The sequence below is a fragment of the Athene cunicularia genome, assembly GCF_003259725.1.
Source record: "Athene cunicularia isolate RWA chromosome 14 unlocalized genomic scaffold, athCun1 chr14_part1, whole genome shotgun sequence".
In the NCBI taxonomy this organism is placed as follows: domain Eukaryota; kingdom Metazoa; phylum Chordata; class Aves; order Strigiformes; family Strigidae; genus Athene; species Athene cunicularia.
The window spans coordinates 5,426,386-5,452,376 of NW_020799118.1; the positions used below are offsets into that span (position 1 = coordinate 5,426,386).

The 25,991-nt window shown below is 36.6% G+C and overlaps 1 protein-coding gene across 2 annotated transcripts; it reads right to left on the reverse strand.

Moving 5' to 3' along the window:
- Positions 1–724: 724 nt before the first annotated feature.
- MARF1 (meiosis regulator and mRNA stability factor 1) lies at positions 725–25,848 on the reverse strand. 2 transcript variants are annotated; one of them, XM_026858746.1, is made up of 27 exons: positions 25,830–25,848; positions 24,694–24,901; positions 22,438–23,106; positions 21,254–21,428; positions 20,416–20,642; positions 19,402–19,519; positions 18,485–18,657; positions 17,279–17,710; positions 16,575–16,744; positions 16,310–16,471; positions 15,385–15,571; positions 14,485–14,663; positions 13,461–13,541; positions 12,913–13,149; positions 12,005–12,124; positions 11,477–11,652; positions 11,015–11,235; positions 10,147–10,289; positions 8,762–8,895; positions 8,053–8,255; positions 7,330–7,557; positions 6,316–6,546; positions 5,998–6,210; positions 5,174–5,234; positions 4,931–5,071; positions 3,727–3,897; positions 725–3,175 (listed from the first exon to the last, which is right to left on the reverse strand). In XM_026858746.1, exons 2-27 carry the CDS (start codon positions 24,838–24,840, stop codon positions 2,943–2,945), a joined length of 5,232 nt encoding a protein of 1,743 aa, XP_026714547.1. In that variant the 5' UTR covers positions 24,841–24,901; positions 25,830–25,848; the 3' UTR covers positions 725–2,942. The 2 variants fall into 2 exon arrangements, with proteins under 2 accessions (XP_026714547.1, XP_026714549.1); XM_026858748.1 differs by lacking the exon at positions 4,931–5,071.
- Positions 25,849–25,991: the final 143 nt, after the last annotated feature.

Below are 25,991 nucleotides of genomic sequence, written 5' to 3' on the forward strand. Positions count from 1 at the left end.
CAGTTCCCTTAAGTGAGAATGTGTAATAAGACCACAAGAAAATAAAGTCAGGAGTAGCTCAACCAGCTCCTTCCTTTTGTCCACAAAGCTGCCAGAACGCCAATTTAGTTGCAGAATTTTTTTTTTTTATTATTCTGTTAGATTCTGAAGTAAAGTTCAAAGCACTCTAGTGAATCTCAAAGTAACTAGCTTGACAGACTTCTAGTTTCTGGATAATTACTATCTTCAGCAAGCTGGAAAACAAGGCTATAATAACTCAGACGTGACTTGTTCACTTTACTGCACAGTAATACTCCATGTGACATTATTCACAACAATTTTAACATTTCTAAGTGGGACAAACTCAGGAGGAACACCTTACTTCTACTTGGATTGAACAGTCCTTTCTCCACCTTTCTCTTCAGGATGATAAATAGTACAGCTTCCTTCTAAAATAAACCCTAAACATTATGTTGTATGAAGAGCAATAATAGCTACGGAGTACATACGTTAACAGCTGAATTGCAAAAACTGGGAGAGCACTCATTCTCCAGAACAGCAGGGTGTGGATTTATGGTGTTTCTTTGGTCTCACTAAATCCCAAGTTTTAGCTCTCTGCTCTGTCTGGAAAATTGAACTTAAGGTGACACTCAGCAAGTTAATGATTCTAGGACAGGTGTTTTTTTGGGTTTTTGTTGTTGTTGGGGGGGTTTTCTTTTTTTGAGCCTTCAGACAAGGACAAGAGTTATGCTTGCTTGAAAATTTTATTGACACAACTGTTTGGTCCCAACACACAAAACAGCACTTGAGCCACAAAAGAAAGTGTCCAAACAAAGTAGACAGCTAAGAAAAGAAATTTTTTTCTCCCTCCCATTCCAAGAAAAAGATAGTGCATAAATTGAGGGCTTCAGTGACATGAATCTGAAGTAGTACATTTCATTGTTAAATTAAAGAATTTCATGGTTGTAATGCTTTTAAATCTGTAAGTCACATCATTCATTTAACCCTTTGAATAAAAAAATATATTGCAATTCAATTAGCTATTTTGTTACACTATGAACACAACTTCTCAAAAGTATTATTCTATTACTTTCAAATAGCAATTTCATCAGAATCACACATGAATCCAGAAAAGATATGCTGACCTCCATAAATGGTATAACCACCACACTCACTTTGACAAATACCATTATTTCCCTCTGAAGCAAAAACCTGGTTTTCTTTAGTACTCCAGATGACTTGTAGCTGCATCCCGTAAGAATGTAATTTCAGATTGGTCTTTTCTCCAATGCATGCTTTTCTGAAACAAAGATCTAGACTGATCAGTGTTAACCTTATCAAACTTAAGGTGAAAGCAGATGTTCTTGCATTTAACTCATTAAAAGCATTCCAAGAAAGCTTACTTCTAAACTTCTCTTTCTATAGCAGTATGTCTGTAGAGGTTTACTAAGGACTCAAAATACTGTACCATAATGCTCAGAAAAACTTCCAAGTGTTTCTCTGCACTCACAATGGCTATAAGTTCACTACTGGTAATACTTCCCTAAATTTAAAAGATTTCCTAACAAAATCTGACTAGTAAAATTCTGTCTATAGCCATTATTCAGTGGTATTTCCTGTTGCTGGCTGAGAAATTAGAGCCCGTGTTCCATCTCTTGTATATTACAATAGAACCCACCCCAAAAAATACTCAGTTGGCCAGTGGAAAACCTCTAGTATAGGTTCTTTCAATGCTACAAGCAATTTATTTGCTGCCTGGCAAATACAACCCATTGTAAATGCCATGATTACCCAGAATGGGTATAAAGTCTCATACACCGGACATCTCTGCTAACTAGAGTTAAGGTCATCCACTGATTTTACCCCTCTTTCAAAGCTGGCCCTTTCAAAAGCCAAAACAAGATACCACAAATGGAAAAAAGCTTCCAACACTAGGAGTAAGTTTTAGAATAAAACCAGACACAGCTAAAAGATAGCACATCAAAGAATAAGCTTCCCATTTACTCAACATTCTTAAAAACAGAAAACAAGGTTAGGCATAACAACCTTAGCATTTCCACATGTAGTTAGAACTTTCCTTACAAGTGGAAATAGCATCAATACCTTCCATCACAAAACATTTTAATAATACCAGCTCCATTATCTGTAATTTATGCATTAAATGCATATTTCAGAAATATCAGAATCTTCCTAACTTCTTTTCTAGACACAATAAAATGTGTGTGTCTGTATCTTAAACTCATGACACCAAGACAGACTTTTCCTTAACCAAATCCATGCCAGACTGGAACTAAATATAGAAGAGAAGCTTACAGCATCAGTGTCCTAGGAAGCTCCTAAATGGAACTGAAAGCTACAGAAAACATTTAAAACAAGTTTCACAAAAATCCACATAATCTTCTACAGACATCTTTAGACAAAAGAATTTCCAATGCAGTTACAAGTCATCTGAGAGGTCAGAGAACAAGCTTCTCCTCTGATATACAATCAACTCCATCACTCTTGTAATTTCAGGTCAGCAAGTTAAAGTTTCTCAACAGGCTTTTGAAAGACAGATCATGCATTTTATTAATACTGTCTGAAACAATACCAGTAAGCAACAGCCTATAGAATACAATTGTGCTACATGTATGATTAACACCACCAACGAGGCTTAAAGAAAATAAAATCTGTTCCATTTCAGTTGAATTAACGTTTTGCTTTTACTGAACACACATTTATGAAAAACTGTAAAATTTAAGAATAATTTAGTGAATGCCAGAATATTTTTTTTTTTCAAAATAATCGAAAAAAATTTGCTCTGCTAACAGCTGTGTTCAGTTAAAAGAAACAAAATCTTCACAGAATACATTAAATACAAATTAATTCTTCTAGGCCTTTCATTAAAATACATAAGGACTAGGAAATAGCTTTACTTTGTGCAGAATCCATCAGTATTTGTCTTTCACACTAAAAAGAAAGAGTTAAAGCTTGGTTACAGGTGCAAGTGAAAAGTTTGCTGCCAACTTCACCTTGTTTTTGTGTTGCTTTTTGGCTGGGCTGTCCATTGCTTCCTTGCTTAGATGGGTATCAGAGGACTGACAGGGAGGCACTGAAGCATTCTCCGTGGTGTTAGATACCACAGAACCAGAGGCTAGTTTTTCTTGAGCGGTGGTAACAATTCTTTGTTTTTCTTCTTCTGTTAAAATCATTATCTCTAAAATAAATAAGACAACTCAATTTATTGACGTTCTGTTCTTAAAGTAAAGAATCTTCTCTGGTAATAGGCTACAAAATATTTTAAAATAATTTATCAGCCTGATTTGAAAGCAGGAGATATGTCATGTTCACCTCTGCAGCTGATGTGACGTTTGTTTCTGGCTCTGTCTACATCATGAGCTATTCAGAAGGTTTAATTTAACTCTCACACATGCAGTCTTCTCAGTACTCAGAAAAGCACTATGAAATTACTGTGGTGAAAGGTTGCTACAGGTTGGCAAGAAGCCATTTTAGTGGTGGATAAGGTCCCTATAAAATTCACCCAGAGAATCACAGTAGGTTACTCAAGTACTTAAAGTCAGGGTATTTAAGTCAGTACTGAAGTTTCTAACGGAAGACACTTGCATTTCCAACACATCCCATGGTACAATATATATGTATGGATTTAAATGGAACTTTCTATAATCAACCATTTGTTTAATGCTTTATTTCCCAAATTGTAGGAGTTACCATCCATAAGTAACACAACATAAGCAAGCAAACTCTTACCAGAGAGGGGTGCAGGGCGTTCCTCAAACTGAATGAGGTCTGCAGACTCAAGAACCACTGGATCAGGTCTCAGTTGAGGGGATGGTAGGCAGGAAGGGACTGGCTCACACAAGAGGTCAACGGGAGATGTATTTGTGAGGCAAAGAAGTTCTTGCTCAGTTTGACTAGAAACTGCAAAAATAAAGGAACATCTTTCAAAGCATCTGTAAGCTGCAAAAGTGTCACTATTTCAGAGCTAGTATATGTAAAGTCTGCAAAAGTGATTCTGAGGATTTGAGAGCTATGTTGTACTTGGAATACTATCAAACTAATTTAATGCTGAATGACCTCAGATTCATTCAACAGTTACTTTGCTGGCTCAAGAGCATCTAACTAATTACAATACAGCAGACAAAGCAATAGTTAAACCTGTCACTTGCCTAAGTAAATATACCCTTATAGTAAAACGTGGTGTTTGCCAAACTTGAACAATAGAACAGCAGCTGAGGAAACAAGTCCTACAGGAACAGTCTTTAACAGAGAAGGGCTCATTACCAGACAACTCCCCTGCAGACATACTAATATCCTATTAACTGTTTATGTACTACACATTTACATGTCAAAATTAAGCTGAAAGCTTCAAAATAAAGTGATTTGCCCTTATTAAAAGGGACAAGCCTAGACTTCTGAAATAACTACTCAAGAACCATTCCACAAGTTCTCTGCAGGTAGTAAGAGACTGGAGACCACAGCAAGGTATGAACCATGAAGTCACTATTTCCCAGTTATTTTTATTTGGAGGTAGATTTATACCAACAGGACTGCCATTATTATTTGAAGTAACAACACAAAATCAACACAAAAACACCACAAAAGAGCATGATATTCTCATCAGAATACAGGAGATGTTTCCAGCAGAAGCTGCTACAGACCATCTTCTCTTATTAGCTTTATGCTTATATGCATGAATTTCCACTAAAATCCATGTGAAACAGTATGTTAGCAGTTACATATATACTGACATCTGAGGAAAACAGATGCCCTTATCAAGGGGATACATGCCCAACTACATACTTTGGAAGAAGTTCAACAGCGTTCAAGCCATAAAGCATTTCTGCAGATGTTCAGATTGACTAACTCACACAGCTTTCCCCATGATGTTTTGATTACTCTGCTTATTTCCTCTAAGACAGTAAGTTCCTTATATAAATCAATTTTGCATTACCATTGCTAGGTGTTCCTAGTCTTAGTTCCATTGATGAAGTAGATCCCAGGGTCTCCATAATATGTCCATTATTGTCGGCAAGTTGATTTCCATGATCATTCACATGATCAGCAGGGGGAAAACTAGGTGAGCTAAAACGAGCTACAAAAAGGCAAGTTCATTTGGTTCGTTTACTCAAGTCACCTCTTAAAGAGGAAAAAAAAAAAGGAAACCAAAATACTGCTTAAAATTGAAATGGCTTACTTTTCATGTCATTCTTTAGTACCACAATTCTCTTATGGCCATGTCCTTTAATCCAGACTACCTATGGAGAAAAAAAATATAGCAGAATGAAACATCAGCACATAGTAAGGTCAGAGCCTAAGGCAACTTATTTTTTGCCTTTCATCTAGCCTTGCAGTGACGTTATTTCTAAGAGTCAACTAAATCATGTTGCTACTTTGTACCACACTACCCAAGTAAAAGCTCTGTCTCAAAAGAACTGATGCCAATATTGAACTAGAAAGCGTACTAACTATATTAACAGAACTGTATGTTCAAACATGGAGTTGCAGAATTCCATTCTGTCATTCTCCAGAAAGAATAATTTAGTTAAAGGAAAGCTTATAGCCATGAACTGAGTTACAAAGTTATCCTAGAGCACTTCGTACATGGGTATAAGAAGATGCCACAGCAAAATTCCACTATGTGGCACTTCTGACAATGTCCCACAACTCTTGGTTCCTAAAATCAATAATCTACCCTGATCAAGATGAAGCTTAAGTATTGTACAGTCATTCATTCAAGACAGAAAACAATTATCTCACTTGATAAAGATGCTAAGGATATTTGTGACCTCACCTTGAACAGTTCTTAAGAAAAATCTGACCAAAATATGTAAAGAAAAAAAAAAATCTTTTCTTATTACACAGTCCAGATTTCCAAGAAGCTATTTAAACTGGTATAAGCCTCCTTGGAGGCTTACTATTCCAGTAATTCACACCAATTAACAGAAACCACAACAGTGTAACTACTTTTAATCCATGCAGAAATCTTAATGTAACTGTGCAAAACCGAATTCTTCACACCTGTGGAATTGCTCCTAAGAGCTCTTCTAAATTGTTGCATCCATATGCTTTAGGTTGCAGCACTTCTCCTGTGTATTTGCTATATGCTACTGGGAACTCATGAAGAAAAATCTGTTGATAATGATAAGTGTGAAGTAAGGACCTTACATTCTTTGCAAACATATACAGATTTGTAAGCTTCACACATTCTTCTGCTGCACCATTGGTAAAAATCTATTAGAAAAAGAGAAAGAATTAAGAGTGTATACTTCCATATCCTCTAGTTACAATAACTTTTCAAAGTATGAAACACACCAGAAAAAGAAAGAGCTTATATACCTCAACCAAGTAAGGCAGACTCTTCAGAAGTTCAGTTAAGGTCATAAATCCATATTCACATGGATTAAGTGAAGTACTATGGGTTGTTTCATAATGCTGTTTAAGCTGTTCAACAGAGAGAAAGGATGTTCCATCCCAGGACATCAACAAGACTAGCAACTGGGCAGTAAGAGTCCGCAGAGATTTTCTATTTATCAGCTGAATTTGCTTGCCAGAGTCTGTGTCAACAACCTAAAAAAAATGAATTGGGAATGAGACTAGGGAAAGTGAAGAGATTAATTTATAAATTGTGTAGCTGGGGTTTGTCTGAGCACAGCTGTATGAGATACTGCATTACCAGCATCTGATACTCCCATAGCCAGAACACAGGAGAAAGCAGCTTATTACACAGCAAGATTTACTTTAAATATACAAAAACCTGTATAGCAGTTTCTGTTCACACGTTAGACATGATTTTACTGTTTGTTCTAAGCCAGCTGGACCTGACTGAGCTCCAGCCTGAACACCAGCCACTAAATTAACGGAACTGGAGAAACTAAACCAGTATGCCCATGTCTACATAGGTGTAACCTTTCTTTTCCACTGACATGTAACACCATCTATGTATTTACATTGCGATCAAAGCCTCAAACTATAGATCAAAACTGTTAGGAATATAAAATGTCAGGAACCTGATAACTACTATGGCTATCAAGAAATCATTGTTTTTACACAGCTAGAAGTTAGGTGGGAAAAACTAATTTGTATTGTTAAAATAAACACCACTTCTTATTTGCTAAACAAGCGTAAGTTCTCCCAGAAAAAGTTAAAAGGTTACATGAGAACATGAAGAACATCACAGGAATACAAAAGCTATATTTAAAATCCCTTTGTCATTTCCCTCCCCCCAACTTCATGAAATGTTGTTTCTGGAGTATAGTACTAGGCACATTGAGACCTGTAATTTGATACAAGAAATTCCTTAACAGAACATTACATACCTTTTAGAGGGATAAGTTAAAGATAAAAGATTACCTTTACAACATGGCAAAGTTTTTGCATTAAAGCTGAAACTGAGCTAACGTCATAGTCATGAAGACGCAGTGTGTACCCAAATGTTTTACTGTACTCTGTCAGTAAATCAGTCATCATGAGGCAGTTATCTTTCTGAGACCGCAGCAGTTTAACAAACTGGGCAGCAACTGCTTTGACTTGTTCCACCTCTGTGAGTGTGAGAATTTTCTCCTCCCCACATTCCAATACCTGCAAAACAGAAGTTACATTTTTTTACAGTGATTTACCTAGTCTAGACTGAAAAAAAAAAAGTAATCTACAACTGAAATTCAGTGCTTGCAAGCAATCATTTGCTATGTAGCAGGGCTCAGCTACCTCAAAAGATACCTACATAGCAAGGAAAACTATGCAATTTCTGAAGTACAACAAAACAGGCAATGAAATAGTTATTAACCTTTTTTAAAGCAAGTTTAAAAACAACTTTAATGAAATTTAGCTCTAATTTTCATGTACTGAATTTTGTAAATATAATCCAATTTAGAAAACTTGAATTTGTTAACAAACTTAGCCTGAACATACTAAAAACCTTGGACATTTTACCAAAACAACTATACAAAAGACTTGCTTAAATACAGCTAACAGTGTGAGTTATAAACTGTGCACCGGTGAAGTTGATGAGGAATGATGAAACAGTTGTACAGATCTCAAAAATGCTTTAGTACAGCTTAGAATTTTAGAACTTACAAGCAAGACATCTGGTATGGCTTCAAAGAGTTCAAGTAGTTTTGTAAAACCATAGTAAGCAAGTTTGCACTGACGACCAAAGTGGTGGTGATAGGAAGGAATAAATTTATTGAAGGGCATTCGAAAATGGGGTTGATGGCGCAGTAAGTCTACTACCTCTTTAGAAAATTGTTTGGTTCTTTCAATTTCTTCTTGTGTACGTTCTAAAATTAAAAATCAAAGCAAGAGCTATGTACCAACACACTTATAAAATGCAACAGAATACAATAAAAAAATAAAATACGGTGATTGATTTTCAGCTAAAACACGTATCACACCAATTCACTATTTTCTTCTACAACTGAAGACCCTTACTAAACTTACATGTTTAACATCCAAAATAATCAGGTGATCAGCCCTTCAGAAGATGGTAGCTAGCCAAATACATTGGTATTTTTACTGTGTGGAAACAACCCACTAACCATTCCACAGAAAGTTTAACTATACACAGAAGTAGTAACATTATTTTGTGGTTGTTGCCACCTGCTTGCCTGTCTGTTCCATTATACATGTTCTAGAATGACAGATTCTTTATTTGTTAGAAGTTCACAACTTAGTTATGAAGGCAGAAACACAATTATCAAAAAAACCATCTAAGTCTAGTACAGTTTTAAGATAATCAAAGAACAATTTATTTGGCAACAGTAAAAAAAAAAATACAGGGACATACCTCTTTTGGGAATATAAATTACCATTTCATTGTCTTGCTGTGATAAACAGATGGTTGTATCTGGAATTTCTGATATAATATCAGCCAGTTCACACACTCCATACTCAGTAACATCCCAGTCCTTAGAGAAGCACCTGAAAGTTTTAGAAAATTATGTAATACCATTATTAACACATGTTGCAAAGGCAAAAAATGTGTAAATTGAAAGAAAAAGCCTGAAATCCTAAAAAAAAAAAGCATATATTTCATACTGGCAGTAATTCTAGCATGTGAAACAAAGGGGAAAGTATACTTAATTCACATTGTCTATCCATTCTAGTCAGAAAAGTAAGATACACTGATGGTTAACATGACACTAGAAGAAAGAGCTCTATATATCAGCCAGCTGATGCCTCAAACTAGTTATAGTAAGTGACAATATTAAATAGTATTTTTCAAGTTCAGGTTATAGTTACATTTTCTTAAATCACTTATGTTATACAGCTCCAATATGGCTACACTTTCAATGGTCTGTATTTGCTTAAGAGACATACACTCTTCTTAAACAATATTCATTCTCAAGAGAAGGCAGAGACCATTATCACAGAAAACACCATATTAAGGCTCACAATATGTAATATATTAAAAGGTATTTACCCTTCCCGGCTCCCCAAAAGGAACATCTCAGAAGCAAGAACATTTCACATATATTCTTATTGAACAAATGGCCAGAGCTGACTACAATGGAGATGCACATTTACTAGATTTAGAAACAACTAATAATGTATTTTTGCCTATAGTGGAAACATAAGCAGAAGAGTACATTCCCAAAAAATGAGCTGTCAGCACACACAGCACCATAGTACACATGCAAAAGCAGACCACATGTAACACCGGGATGCTATGGTTTTCTCAAAGTATGTTAAGTTTTACTTTTATCTTCACATTAAGGAAAAATTTTTCAAAAAACACTAAGCCCTTACTTTTTGCCATGCTAGAACAGAATGTTTTTCCTGGCAACAGCAAGACATTTTGTGTCACTGCTAGGTCCAGTTAAAGAAGTATCTATTGACAATCAGCCCCTCTAAAGAAAGCTTAACGCTAAAATTTCCCTTTAGTGTTCACGTTAATGTGCCACAACCTACTTGCAGTCATGGCTTCAAAGAGAACTAATGAAATATAATAACCATTTCAAATTCGAATAAATTTAAATGAACCTAGTACTAAAGGAAGCAGTAAAGTCTGCCAGAGAGCTTTTGTTTTTACTAGAAGTTTGAACTTCCACATCACAATGAAGAGGCAATATAGTTTGTACTAAGTGCCAACTTCCCTTGCACTAGGTTTTAAAGCCAGTGTTGATAGATATGCCCTGCAGAGTTGTTCATATTTTGTTAAAGATAACTTACCAGTGATAAGCCTGTAAGAATTCCCTCACAATAACTTGCTTACTAGCCTGGGATTTGAGAAGCTTCAATAAGTCTTGAGTAAAGCGCTTCACTTGAGCTCTGTGCGTTAGAGTTAACAAGCGTTTGGAACCCATACCAAGAATCTGAAAGAAAATTTTATTTAATCACTCACATCTAGCATCCTTAGTAATTTCTTTTAAAATGTGTTTAAAAGCCAGTTCTACTATAGGTAGGCTAGAAGTAAAAGATATAACAGAGATAATGTTTGGAAAGGCAGCCTCATGAAGCCATACGCTTTCTGTACCAAAGCGTATGTCGTCAAGAAATTAAGAAATTCTTCTTCCATGAGTGCTATTACAACTGTTGTGAATCTGTATTGGTTATTTTAAAAGTCTACAGCCAACAGGTATTCAAAGTAGTAAGCTAATGCGACCATAGTATTTCTTTTTTTGTAACATAAGGCCAAATGATTTACTTCACACAAAAATCCTTCAAGTCACAGACTACACGTCACAGCCTAACTCACAAGCACTTAGCATTTGCAGTGTTCTTATGATAAACAGTGCAGTTATAACCTTTTACCCAAGCACTGCCCACAGGCTAAAAGCAGCTTCAAACTTTATCCCAGAGGCTTAGATTAAATAGAGTTAATTCCCTCAGAAGGTGTTTTGTAAGGGTGGAGACGACAACAAACCAGAAACAGCATCTCAAAAAAAAAAAAGACAATTACACTCCAAGGTTCAGCTAACCATATCTTTCAAGGTTAACTAGGTAATTGTATAGTATCTATTATACAATACCAACCAGTAATTCAGATAGTTGAAGATACAATTCCCCAAGTTAAAAGCAACAGTGCCATGTAACTCACTTGCAGTACATGAGGCACTGCTTCTAGCAGCTCCATTAGTTTAGAATACCCATAGTCAGACACACGGCACTGTTTTGCAAAGTGATGATGGTATGTTGGGATGAATTTACTGACAGGTATGACGCAGGACGGTTGGCTTTTAAGTAGATCTATCACTTCTCTACTGAACTGAATAAGTTGTGGATTACCTACAGGGCTCTTAGAACGTAGAAGCCAAGGATCTGCAAAAAAAAAAAAAAGAAAACCAAAACCCAGAACATTACTGAACCTTTCATTAATATTCTTCCACTAAACACTGCACTTTATAACACAGGCTAGAGCACAGGAGAAAGAATGAACATTCAACTTAAACTTTTTTATAATGAGGAACTTTTTAACAACTATATGTTTACTTTATGCTACTCTTCATCTTTTTTCGGTAGAAAGATTAGTTCAGAAAGAATTTTAAATAGAAGTATTTACCTGTAGTAGGAGGTGGTGGTTTGTTATGTATCCATTTAATAACTTTAATGCCATTTTGGGCAGTGGCAATGTTAACTCCAGGAACACAGGTAATTAGATGTTCTAAAGGAACACCACCCTTGCCCTCTGGCACCACTTCAAGATCACTGAACTCTGACATATAACAATCAGGAAAACTTTGGAAGAAAAAAAAAAAGCTTCCATTATACACTAAAAATACCACTGTAACAACTGCCCTAAAAATATAATTATTTTGACACACTTTCTGAGCAAGAAGCTTCAACAGCTTATCCACACATTACAGAAGTCTTCATAAAATGCACATTTTAACCCTGTCTTTCTGCTTAACAAGATTCAAGAAGTAGTAATTTCATAAGACGCTTATTTGCTATTAAAGATATCACCTTACATAAGAACCAGAGTTTTTATACAACAGGTAGTTTCAAAGGATTACAGCAGCCATCAATAAAGTTTTAAATCTTTAACCTATCAGCCCTTACACTAAAAGCCTAAGTTAAAACACTTTACCTCAGTAAAGGCACAGTACCCTCATGTGTCTGTAGAAGACTGTGAACTTGGGGAGCAAATGTCTTCAGAGATAAAATCACAAAAGGAATTCTGTAAGAATCTGGATCAAATTCATGCTCACTGTAAAAAACAGGAGGTTGAAGTTTATATGCTCATTCTACACATAGTTTTAGCATATTATGATTGCTCACATACACACCCACAGTAGATGTTATACTACACACATACAATATAATGCTACTAGCTGACAATACCACTATGTAGTCACAAGCAACTTCCATCTTTTCCTCTTTGCAGGAATTAAATACAGCTACAGCAAACTTTCAGAAGACAAGCAACATTCAGAGGACCACATTTCTATCATTACATTAAAATTTTAATTAAATGGTAGCAGCACATACCAGGTAGTTAAAATCAAACACCTATAACTGCTCTAGTAGTACAACCTGGCTGCTGTTAAGTAAAAATAAAAATTTAGTATAAGGCTTCAGCAAATCTTCAACCCACTATGAATCACTTACTAAATGTAGCTGGAGGACAAAGAATGATCAGTTCCAGCTATAATTACATAATAAAATTCTGGCTAATAGAAGTCTCTAGTATCTATAACCACCTTCTTATATACAGTGGAAGGTAGTATATCTTTCAGCATCTGCTTAAGAGATATTTAGTCTTGGCAGTTGTGCTAGAATACCATCTTACCTGAACAGACTGATCCATGAGAATTGCCTAGGAACATAATTGTGCCATCTTACTATTTTTTACCTGACTTATTCTTGTAAATACATATAGTATATAAATAGTGACTGGAGCACACTATATGTACATATATACCTCAACTCTAAAATACCTGTGTTAAATGATACTCATATTTTGTAATGGTTTTTAGTATTTTATACACAGCTTACATAAAGTCTTTATTCAGGCAATGCTGCTTACAAACAGGCTCGTGATATTCCAGCTCTTCAAATATTATTGGACTACAGTTTGTTGATGAACCATCATGTGACTGTGACGATCCCAACGGACTCTGCCGAGCTTGGCTGCTGGGTAAGAGGCACACCAGCCGCCCACTTCCTTGGTCACGGATAGCCACAGTGTCCGTTAGTTTATATAGGTCTGATACAATTAACTTATGACCAAATCTGAAAAAAATTAAAAATACATTATAAACACAGTCAGAGAATGCACTAATCTACATTTGTTGCATGAGAAACAGGAAATTATTCTATACGAAATGTTAAGGTAACTGATCTATTCATCCCAATGCAGAAAAATGAATACTGAAGGTATAACCCTCTAAGAAAGGCCAGTGTTACAGTCATTGCCTCTGACTAGATAATATGCTGCAACATCTAACAACAAAAGCAACATAATTCTCTAATTCACTGTACAGTCATGCAAGATCATAATATTTTTAGAAATACTAGAGAAAAAACAACAGCTAAGAACTTACTTTTTTTCATAGATTTCTGTGAACTTGAACACAGGCAGACAACAAGCAGGTGCATCCTGCAGAATGGACATTGTTTCTGAGCTGTAAAATAAGTTTTGTAACGTTAGCACAGAATTATTCTGTTAGTATTCGTATCCAGCCCAAACTGGTGAGTTATTTACAGATGCAATTTAAGAACTATAAAAGTAACAGGACAAATTGCATTCCCCTGCCATCCCAGCACTACAAAAGTTGACACTTCAGATCAGGGGAGTGCAAGTAGTAACGTTTCTGCTAACTATAGGTAATGTCTCTGAAGGAATTGCATCTTTCGTAAGTGGTGTTAAGATTTTGAGCATCCACAAAATGCAACATTAGAAGTGGCAGTATTAGAAGCTACCAGCCTGGTCATTACATTAATAAATCTGAATAGGCTTAAACTAAAAGACAAGAATAAAGTAATAAATTATACAATGGCAAATAGCGCATAACTTTAGAATACTCTACATCCCAAGCACTATTTTTACTGGAGCTTTCTGTGAAAAAATGAAGACAACTTTTATCCTAATGCTTTCTTTCAGTAAGGAAAAAGTGAAGACAGAAAATACTCGTATTCTCACTAGCATCAACACTCTAGTTCTGTCATCTTCCACATAGAAAACAGATCAAAGAAACACCAACAGCATTTAAACTGTGTATTCCATCCTCAAAGAGAAAATTCATATGCACTTGTTTGGAGAAAAGAAGAAAGATTATGCTTGGCATTTTAATTAACTCAGCTGCACAAATTAAGTTATTGAGATATATCAGTATTATGAGAGCGCAGTGGTGAAATTAAACACTATTAAACAGAGATCTAGTCTCTTCAGATGCAACTTAAAACATAAGTAGTATAAAAATGCTGAACTGTAAGATGAGCCTAGTTGCATTTAATGCATTCATCAGGTCATAACACAGATTTTATTTGCTCAGTATTTTAAATCGTCTCTCAGCTACTAAATAACTACCTGCTAGAAGATTAAGAAGATGCCAGAGTGCTTATTACCTAAGTAGAGAGAGTGATTTACTAGCAGCTCCTGTTGCTAATGAGACTTGGATCCTTTTACTGCCAATTTTATATCTGTGAAGAATGTTGACAGCACTGATTGCTTCTTGCAGATTTTCCATCTGAACTGTGGCCTTCAGCTGGTAGTCTGTATGATGACTAAGCTCTACACTTTTTACCTGAAAGGAAGAAAACACCTTATACATTTACCACAAAATATTAGCCCAAGGCAAGCCTACACAGGAGTAGCACAGTTGCTTTGGCCCCGAACCAAATACAGTGCAGAAGGAAAGTGAGTCTCATGAACCATAGCCAACAGGAAAACACAAACAAAAACCAAGTGCAATGAGCCCTGGCCAAAGCAAGGCCATGATATTCCTTTAACACGATCATCCTCTTCCCATGCAGAAGATTATGCCAGAAGAATGTTGTCTACAGATCAGACAGAACTAGGACCACTGCAGAAATGACCTCTCCTTGCATAGTTGCTTTTTCACACTCTCCACATCTGGTTTTGATCACTTCTGACTCAAAACAGTAACTCAGTTTTTACTGTGATTTTTAAGCTGACATTAGAATTCAGCTTTACAGTTTAAAAAGGTTATGCAGTTAAAAGTCTAAGTCTCCTCCCTGCATGACTAAGGAGCCACTTACTAAGATTTTTATATACAGAATTTCAGAGTACCAGATCTATGAAGACCACAGGCAAATTAAGAACCTAGTACAAGTGATGGTCTGGTCTCTAAATGAAAAACACAGTATCCCCTTTTAACAAAGTTTAAAAGTCATGTTTGGATAGCTTTCCATTCCTACTCATTTAAAGCTAGACCACAAACATGTCCATAAATACATAAAGAGGAAGTACTTAAACAGTTTTAATAAAAGTATTTTGGGTTTTACCTTGCCATGTCTTGAGAAAATTTCTTGTAAGTTTTGCTGCAACTCTTTTCTGGACAATCTGTAATCTATATTGCTGATCTGAATGTCTGCACCATTTGCAAAAGGATCAGGGCAGTCTGTACCACTGGTATGATTTACATTAAATGTGAGTGGAGATGATCTATTTGAGAGGTTCGGAGACATGCTCCTAGGTAAAATAAAAACCATTTATGAGCTAAAGCAGCTATTGCACAATTCTGATATATACATCTCAAAATTAATCAGAAAATAGACACAAGTCAAGTGCACAAATGCAGGACTTGGAAGGTATTTTCCTAGTGCATATGTGTGCCCAGGCAAAGCAAATTTCACCACAAGCAAAACATCATAACAAGACAAGTATTTCCTGTAAGAAGAAAGGAAATAGCTCATATTATGTTTCAGTCATCCAATTTAATAATACATTTGACACCAAGTCTTCTATTACCTTACTAACACACTAGAAAAGTCAAATTCATCCACATGATTTTAATAACTGGCAAAGGCCAGATATTTATGAGAATTTAATAGGCCTGGCTACGCTCCTACTGGGAATGTTAAAGGCACTGAAATTAAGAGGAGTAAGAAGTCTAATACATCTGAAGATCTTTCAGAAGCTTTAAAGACAAAGTTTGCAGGAAACAAATATCACACAGTAAGTTTCAGGCAGAGCTTACTCCATCTTATGTTTACATCCACCCTCTTCTAGCTGTTACGCAGCACCATCATGGTTTCCTTTTGCCTTCACATAAATCAGTGTATTAGAGTAATATGCTTAGCATACACAACTCCATATGCAGCTGCCAATAATCAATGTAAACAACCAAATATAATCAATGTAAATAATCAAATAATCATTGGTGAAATCTCACGTCACCTCCCACCCAAATAAGACACAGACACTTACCGAGATGACCAGCAGCTCTGAGACATGAGTAAAGGACTGAGTTGTCTTGAGACCGTCAACTTACTGAAAGCAGAGGGATAGCTGACCTGAAATACAGTTTCATCTTTATCTTTTTTATCTACAGGTGAATTAGTAATGCTCCTGGAAGCAGAGATCTCTTTTCTATTTAGAAATATATATAAGAAAAAGAAAAGACACATTATGTTGAAGAATTCACATTAAAAAAAAAAAAGTACTGAACATTGGTGTCTATTTTTAAACATACTTCTGACTACTTTTACAGGATGATTCTCCCATTCCATTTTTTTTGGTTGCCAGAGACACAGGAATTGCTGCATTGGAATTACTCTGAGGAGAAGGAATTTGTTCTCTTAAATGTTCTTGCTGGTTTTCAGTATTTCTACTGATGGTCTTTGATTCAAGGCGGCACAGCTCCTGTATGAAACAGATGAAAGGTCAGCATGAAAGCACTAGACATTCCTTGCCAGAGGCTCTCCTTGTGATGGAAAGCTAAATAACTGACAATTTTTCCTTTAATAGCATTTTCACTGGCACTTCGTAACCAGGAATCTTTGATTTTCTGTGACAGAATATAGTAAACTGTCAATTAGTTGAAATATTTTTGCTACACTGTACATCTACCCTACTCTTCCTTAAAACTAGCAAAGTGGGTCACTCTAGATATTATACTCAACACCAACACAAAAGTCAGAACTGGCCTAAGATTCAAGACTAAATAAGTACCAGCAGTACATCCAAATTGAGGAAAAGGTGGCAGGGAGTGGGGGGGGGAAAAACCAATCCTCAAATTCACTGTCTGCTTTCCAAGCAGATGAATACAGCTCTCATTTGGGAATATTACTATACTTTATAGTTATTCATTAAATAAGAATGGAAGCTCAAGCTGTAACAGAAGCAATCTGCAGAACATGAGGAAAAGCAAGAATACAAAACAAGGCAGAATAATACCTGTAAACTTTTAACATTTGTGGGTTTGATAGATCCATGAATCTGGAATCCTTTCCCAGCAGAGCCTTTGGTACCAGAAGAGTGATCACTTGAGTCTTTATTGAGGAGGCACAGCTTTGTGTTCTTGTTAATTTTTTTAGGAGACTTCACCTTTTCAGTTCCCACAGAGCTGGAGCTTTTTGTTTCATTAAGTTCTTTGTTTTTAGGGGTAAAAGACACTACAATCCTGTTACCAAAAACATCTTCATTTTCCATGCGTTTCCGAGCCCGTTCAGCACTTTCTTGATTTAAAAAACGGAGAATTGCACTGCTTCCAGAAATGCTCAGCACTTTCCCTCCACAGTTGTCTGACAAACGCCTGAGTCTGTTACTGACACTTTTGCTGTCTCTGTTTGTTGGCAGATTATAAACATATAATAGTGTATGGCATGCCTGTTTAAAGGGAATGAGATTTTAATTTATGTCAGAATATCCTCTTGTTCAAAGCCAGTATTTTTACATTGATTCTAGTGACACACGCTCTCTCCCCGCCTCCCCAAGTCATTCTTTTTGCAGCATTCCATTTCTTTGGAAACCATACCAAGGTAGATCCTCAAACACGCATCTCCAATATAAAGTTAGAAGAGACTACAGAGTCCCCGATCAATGGATTAATACCTGACCACTTCTCCAGATAAGAAAGCATCACTGTTTGCAACTCAATTATTCTATATATTCTACACGTGCATGTGAACACATAATTCAGGAAATTATTTCAGAGAAAGAAGAGGCCATGAGTGCTGTGCAAAGACAACACAGCAAATTCAGAGGGGATCCATCATAAAGACAAAAAAAACCACCAAGAAAACAGTTAGACAGTCACTCGAAACTGCTAAGGAAGCACCACAGCTGTCTTAATACAAAACTAAGTTCTTACCCTAACTTTCTGCTAGTGAAAGGCATGTAAGATACATTATCTGATAAAACATTTAGTGATAAGAATGTGACCTTACTGTTTTACTTTAATTACTTTATTATTTCATTCTTTCAGTCTTAAAGTAGAAAGCATACATTCACATAGCAGTAACAGACAATGGTCAAATATGCAGCAGACATGTCTCACCATAAAACCACATAATTTCAGGCAGCTTTCCCCCTAAATTAGGTGGGGGAAAAAAAGTTGACACTCTGAGATACGTCTGTTGCATTAAGAATTAAAAAGCTTACCGGCATTTTCAGCGGTAACCTTGGTGGCAAGTCTGAAATAAATTCCTCAAAACAAACAAGCTCATGAGCATGATGTAAGAGTGCTTCTGAAGCTTGGTTTTTATGCACCAAAATTATCCGAAAACCATGTCGATGTCTCAGGTCACTGAGTTCCAAAGCAAAGTTTACATCCGCTGGAGAGAAAAAAAACCAAACCAACCAAACCACAGTGAACAAGGAAACACATGAAAAAGCTAAAAAACCAAACCCCCATCAGATTAAACAAACAAAACCCCAGATATCACTTGACAAGTTCTATTTATCATTGAAGATTCCCAGTGAAAAAGCACCAATAGCTACCAAGACTTCTCAATAGACATAATTTAAATCAGTAGTTCGCATTCAGTCTCAGACAAGGGCTTCCTTTTAACAGCAACTTCTAGCAATTTATCAGCAAGGCATTTGACTGGTACTGTATACTTCTATAACAAACATTTGTTTAGCTTTAGGGACAAACCCAATGCAACACACAGCAATTAAACAGTTGAGTGGCTTGCATATTTAACTCTATAGTATGCTGCTGTGAGAATAAGAAACAAATCAGAATGCTTTGAGCAAAATGCATTTGAAAGATTACCATAAGGAAGACTCAGTGAGTTTTACTTCATTAGCTTCTTGCTGCAGGTGTCTACGTTTAGACAGTATTTATACACATACCTACTGACACCCAACAAGATTCCAGTGCTGATTTAACTCAGCCAAGTTCTCATTTTATCTCTACCTTTCCCACATTGTCACTGACAGTATTAATAATTCTTGAGCAATTCAGTTAAAGCTGATTGTAAACACAACCTCTGGAATGTAGAATAGTGTCATATGCAAAAGCGCTATCAAAGAGAGGAACTAAACTCTGCACTTCAGGCAAGTACCACACTTACTTGACACAAGAACCACAGTGGCAGGTGCAGTGTGTGTATCAGCAAATCTCCTAAGACTCTGTCTGAGTTTGTCATCAGCAGCATTCTTTGCTGTAGCATTGATATGTGCAACAGTCACCTGTGGAAATACAGAAACATGCTCTAAATAAAAAATTGAACATGAACTACACTTGCTTAAATTTAGTTTTAAAAATAACTAATTACAAGCTTTCACATGCACCTTTTATTTAGGTAAATTAATGAACACACACATGAAATAGAGCATGTATGGATTTCAAAATGTTCTAAAGAGCAATGAACTTCAACTCTAGTTGTTCAGCAATGTCTTAGGGATGACTTCTACTGTTCTGTGTTAAAGAACATAATTTACATACCTTAAAAACATTCCATAAACCCTCATTTGAAATGGAGGGGTGACAAACATAGTAAATGCTCACTATCAATTCATTTTACCTCACAAGCAGATAAATGGTCAACATGTTATCATATCTGCAGTTTAGGGGGTGGGAAGGGAATATCTGACATAGAAACCTGCACAAAAAGTTGAAAAAAAAATACCAAGAAATGAAAGGTATTGATAAAAAAAATATGTAGTGTTAAAGGGGCCCAAATCAATACCACTAATTTACTTGTTCTCACTAATCAGCACAGTATTCACTAACAAAAGTAAAAAAGTTGACAGAATCATAGTTCTTCTAGGTTAATGATTCAGTCAGATTTGAAGGATGACACTAGAAATGCCACCACCACTTATTTCTTGATTAAATCAAAATCCTCTGGGACTACTAAAACTAAAGCTAAAACAGTAATCTACATATAACGGAATGCAGTTCAGTTTTTACAAGTATTACACCAAGGGAGTTCAGCATTCAAGATCCCACCCACAAACTAACTATAAGCTCACGCACTAAACCGCACAGAAGCTAACAAAGCTTTAGCAAACAGCAATCACTATTAGCAGACTCAGAGTACACAAGTTCAAGCAAGAACACCAAGTCAGTGCTCTTTTGATACCTGGCAGTTGTTTAGCTCCTGAATAACTTCTTTATTTTCTTTACTAATGTCACACACACAGATGAATTCTGCCTCTCTGTGACCTTTAAAAAACTTTTCACGAATCCGCTGTACAACTGCTATAGCTGAACGGCCAGTGGGAACTGAACAGTTCTCAATATCCCAGAAGACTCCAATGGGGGGCAAGTTTTCCAGAACTTGGCCTGTTACTGCAACTTCCGGAGACCCTGTACAGGTTTAACAACACAGCTCATTTTAATCTCCAAATACCAAAAGCGTTAAACTTCCATGACTTAAGTTTATAACTTCCATAGTAATTACGATTTTAACTGAAACAGTACTAACACCCTAGAAAGATCATGTAATTGTTTCACACAATGTTTGCTCTCTCAGGAACACTGAAAAAACCTATATTGTAATTATAATCTTTATACCTTTACTGTATATGAAGTGACAACAGACACTACAGACTAAGGAAATACTTTTCAAAGCATGACTGAAGATAATTGCTTTATACACCAACAGAATGAAAAAACTTCCAGGTCCTTAGATGTTTTTTCTAGGTCTTAAAATGGTAAAAAATATAATACTAAAAAAATCAAAACTCAATGTAAACAATGCAATGTTACCTAGGTAATCAAAATGGATAAATCCAAGTTATGACTTTGCAAAACAGAAACAAGGTGGGTTGGGTTGGTTTGGGTTTTTTTTTTATTGTTTAGCCTTCTGACTTCACAGAAGTTGCCAGAAAACAGCGCAATTTAAAAGAACTCTTCATGTGCAACAGTATTTAAGGAGGACATCCACTAAGTGCAAGTTTCAAACAAATGCGGTTTACCATATTTCTGTGGTGATTTGCCAAGGCTGCTCGCCAGTAACAAACTCTTCTCATTTCCCGTTCCTTTGGTTCCACAGCCATTACATATCGGGACAGGAACAGGTGCAGCATGTGCACTTGGAGGAGGAATATTTGGCCAGATTTTAGCAGCATCAACTAGGCTGTTTCTGGATGGCTGTTGGGACAATTTTTCAAAATGCATGTTCATTTAGTATACAGTACCAACACATACTAATCCATGCTAGAAACACTCAGTTTCCCTTCTGCAAGAAATTCAGATGTACTCTACAAAGTTCCTTAACAACATTATCACTGCATGAAGGAAGCTTCTATCCTAGGGTCTTTCCTAGCATACCTAGCTCTATTTTCCAAACACAAGGAAAGATTCTATTAAACTCTGCACATCAAGAGGTGCCATCTTTAAGAAGTACTAATACATATTCAAAACCAAAAACCTAGCATGTGAACTCTGCACAAGTAAGAGTACAAGGTTGAATCACCTCCCTCCTCCCAAAAATAGTGGTCCTAATTCCAAACACAATGAATTCACCATTTAGTTTTTGAAACTAAGACATTTCACTTTTATACTGGTAATTCAAATTCAGAAGTTTAAGTCACACATCTTGAAAAGTGGAGTACATTATTTCACTTGAAATTACTAACAAAATTCAAGCAGTTTTAATCAGTTCAAGTGTACCAAATTGGTACTGAAGCGTAAATTACAGATTTGGGAAGACTGAACTAAGACCTATCAAACCAAACCAGAACTAAAACATCCTTATAGTATCAGACACTACACCTGGCTTACAAGTGGATTTTTATTGACCAGGTGCCCAAGGGTAGATGTTAACTGTTGTTAGTCTTTTCTCAGTCACTACTATGGAACATTCTAATTGGAGCTATCAAGAAGAAATAACTGTCTTCCTAATCCAATCAAAATTCTGCTTGAGTACATCACAGAACCCCTGTAAGCTAAACATAGTCTCTTTTGCCTTCCTACTGAACTGAAGGTCACCTAAGAAAAAGAGATCCTCTTAAAAAAAGTATCTGGTACATCTGGACTGCACATCAACTAGGAGGATGCAAGCTGCAACCCATGGAAGCTGGTGTTTTGCTCAAGTACCATTATTTCAGCATTATTCATATACCACGCTTACCGAATAAGAAATGCAATGTGTACAAACCTTGCTCAAGCAGTCATTGCAGTAGTGAGAGCCCTTTAAACAAACTGAAGGTGCCATGTTTAGGTGCAAAGGGTTGGCGCACACACGTGACGTTAGCTCTGACTGTGCCATATGCTCATCCAAGTGGCCTGTAGCCCCACTTGTGAATTCAGAACAAGGAAAATAGCCAGAAGATGTGCAGCTCTGAAGGGCTGGAAACTGATGCAGTTTGTGCACGTTACCATGACAGGACTGGAAATGGAGTTTTCCACAACAGGGCAGATGTTGACAGGAAGATACACTGTTTTCTACACACATGCCAGGGAACTCGCTGGCAATGCCTGCCAAATTGCTTCTAGCTGAAGGGTTCTTCAGTGAGGATGCAGACTGATAAGCAAATCCTGACCCTACTTGACAAGTAATCGTCCCAGTGCTTTTTGAGTCTAATATTGTGCCAGGGTGAATCAAGTTACCACCACCACCACCACAATGCATTTGTGGAGTACAAGAAGAGTCAGAGCCATGAGCACAGCAGCTTACTTTCCGGCCAGGTGAAAGCTGTATTTGCTGTTGCTGAAGAGGATGAACGTCAGGAAGCGGTACTGCTGGAAACAGTTTAGAGCCAGCATTATGAGGAGATGAAGCATCCTTCAACTCTGCAGCAACTTTCTTGTTCTCCATGTAATCTTTCTGGAAAATTAAAGCTTGGTTACATTCAGATACATAAATAAACCAACAATTTTATAGCGTAAGCAAACATACTTATAGACTGTTACAATTTTAACAATAACAGATTTTGAAAAGGGTTATCTTTATGATTACTATTACCTCACTGTCTGAACATGTAAAATATTAACAGAAACATGCCAGTTATGTGTGCCAGCCTGAAGTATCTTGGTATCAGTGGATTTTGGAAGCAACAAAACCAAAAAGCTATAAACCAAATAGCAACAGGTCTGTAAAACAGAATTTGAAAATCAGCAAACTGTCAGGCTAAGGCTGAGAGATACTCTGCAATTGCAAAGCAAAAAAGATTTATTTCTTGTAAGAGCAAACACAGGTGGATGCAATGTAAAGTAAAACAACCCCACAGTTTGGAGGTGTCTAAGTAATCATTTACTGCCACTAGACTAGAAAATTTTATTAAAGTTTTAGAAGTAATGCCTTGAAATACTTTTAAAAAAATTGAAGTTACATCAAGCGGGTAAATTATTGAAGACAGAGAAGACTAAGTTTTCACAACTATGTAAGTGCTTTCTGACTACTCTGATTTAAGATATCAAGATGTACAGACATAGAGGCACAGATAAAAATACTGGGTTTTTTTAAATGGCAATGATGAAAACTAAGCAGTTATGAGAAGCACCACAACAGTCTAAGTCAGTAGAGCTAACCAGCATACAACTCACTGCTCCAGACCTTTAGGCCAACAAGAACAACTTTTATTTTCCAAACTGAATTTCATGCATTTCCTACTACTCAGGAATGAATAACTTATGACCCAAATTCAAAACCATTTCTCTGTATCTGATGCCACATCTTAGGAATTGAAGATGCACTCTGCCAAAAACCTGTTTGGAACTAGTTTAAATATTAAATTCCAGAATTTATGGCAGTTCCCTTTCTAACTCCTGACACAGGAGAATAGCAATACAACAGGATATATGTTTCTGTTTCCCCCATGTCTTTTATGGAAAGTGAGACTGAACATGCATGAATGTTATGTAACAGCTGGAGCTTGCTTGCTTAAGTCACTGTGTTGTACTATTCCTTCTATTCCTTAGCACTTTGCATCTTAACTGTATAGAATCAGTTACAGAACAGGAACATTTAAAGAAATAGAAACAAGAAAAAATTAGACATCCATGAAGCACAGTATCCACAACTACTGTATCTACTTATAATAACAACTCAGAAAATGCTAAATTTGGCTCCAAGCTAAACTGATAAAAAACTGAAAGTGTGAAGACTACTTCCCTTCTCTACTCTTCAGCAATAACTTCACAGAGCTTTCAAGAAGCTGCCTTACACACTTTTAAAGCCGTCAGTTGCCAGAGCTGTAAAGAGTATAGCCTGCCAAGCAAAGCAACTTGCCTGCTTTACCAACACTGACAAGAGATGTGAACACAACTAAAGACCTTAAATTCCCAGGTAGATTTTGTACTTGCAACTGTTGTCTCCGCCCCTCCCCACTTGCCCCCTTTTGTCAGCACTGCAGCTAGTTATACCACTCTGTACCAGGATATAAACTATGCTTTCAGTAAAGCAATGAATTACCGTTTTTGCACTGCAAGGCAAAGACTTTTCAGCAGCAGAAAAGCAATTAGAAAGTTTCCAGAGCCATGGTTTAGCATCATTCTCTTGTTGCTGAAGCCATCCAAACGATCTATTGCAGAGGTTCTCTGTCCTGTTTCCTTCCATCATACAACCAAACAAAAAGGTTCAACATTCTTTCATCCCCCCTTCCTTTCATTCTTCCCACCTGCTAAAGAGAAAAAAATGTATGCTTTAAATCACTTTTAAGGTATGACAGAAAAAAAACATTGTGGTCTTATGAATTCCACTACTGCTAGGTCACTGAGCCTGCATTATTTATGGTAAATTTAATTATGCACATGGCCTTCACTATTCCTGTTTAGTACAGGAATGTTCCTCAGAATCTGCAGCAGAGATGAAGCAGTCTGAGGAAAACACTGTTGAAGTCCATGGCTTTAACTACAGAATCCCGGAAATGCACTGCTGCTGACACAAAATAATTTCCTGAAACTTTCAGTGCATGCTCCTGGAAAAAGAAGACAGGAGGTAAGTTTTCCAAGAACAGCTCATCAGTAAATACAAAGTAGGTGCAGCCGAAAGAACTAAACTGCATATTCATTGTTTTTCCATTGGCTAAAAAAAAACCTATATATACCTGTACTAAACACACAGCACTTAGTATTTAAACAGAGCTTTAAATTATTAAAATTATTTACAAATACTTCTAAATCTCAAACTGCCCCAGAGCACACAACATTAATTTAGTTTCAGTGAACCACAAAGCAAATTGTTTAAGGCCCAGCCAGGCAGTACCGGAAAAACTATGATTAGCAACGGTCTTCTTACTCTCCAATCATGTACTACGTTCATTAGACTACAGTCCTTCCCTTTTTTTGCATTTAATGTTAAACGTAATAATCATGGAATGCATTTCATTGCATTACATTTGCCCCAGCGTTGTTTTTAACGACAAAATATGGGTTTTTTTAAAAAACAGAAATGTTTATTCATACGAACCCTAAGTACCCCAAAAATACATTGTATAAAATATTAAGTTGTAGAACTCTACAACTCTAGAGGATGTTACTTTAAAAAATGTCTGGTAACACCACTTCGTTTAGGAACTAAAACGGTAACTGAAAAAAAGGAAAAGTTACGTTAACCACATCTGTCCGCAATCTGCCCTCTGTGGCTGGCAGCTCCCTGGGTACTCTCCAGCTCGGCCCGGCCCGCAACCCGGGGGGCCACGGCGAGGCCCGACCCTCCCTCTGCCCACACAGACAGCCCCAGCGCGCCCCAAGGCGCTGCCAGGCGAACGG

What these genes read in the sequence shown, in the direction of transcription:
- MARF1 (XM_026858746.1), bottom strand. Translation starts at nt 24,840, where the DNA reads ATGATGGAAGGAAACAGGACAGAGAACCTCTGCAATAGATCGTTTGGA. An exon ending in GCAATGACTGCTTGAGCAAG is followed by an intron (nt 21,429 to 22,437) that starts GTTTGTACACAT and finishes TTGTCCCAACAG; the next exon opens with CCATCCAGAAACAGCCTAGT. An exon ending in GGTTACCGCTGAAAATGCCG is followed by an intron (nt 17,711 to 18,484) that starts GTAAGCTTTTTA and finishes CCCTTTAAACAG; the next exon opens with GCATGCCATACACTATTATA.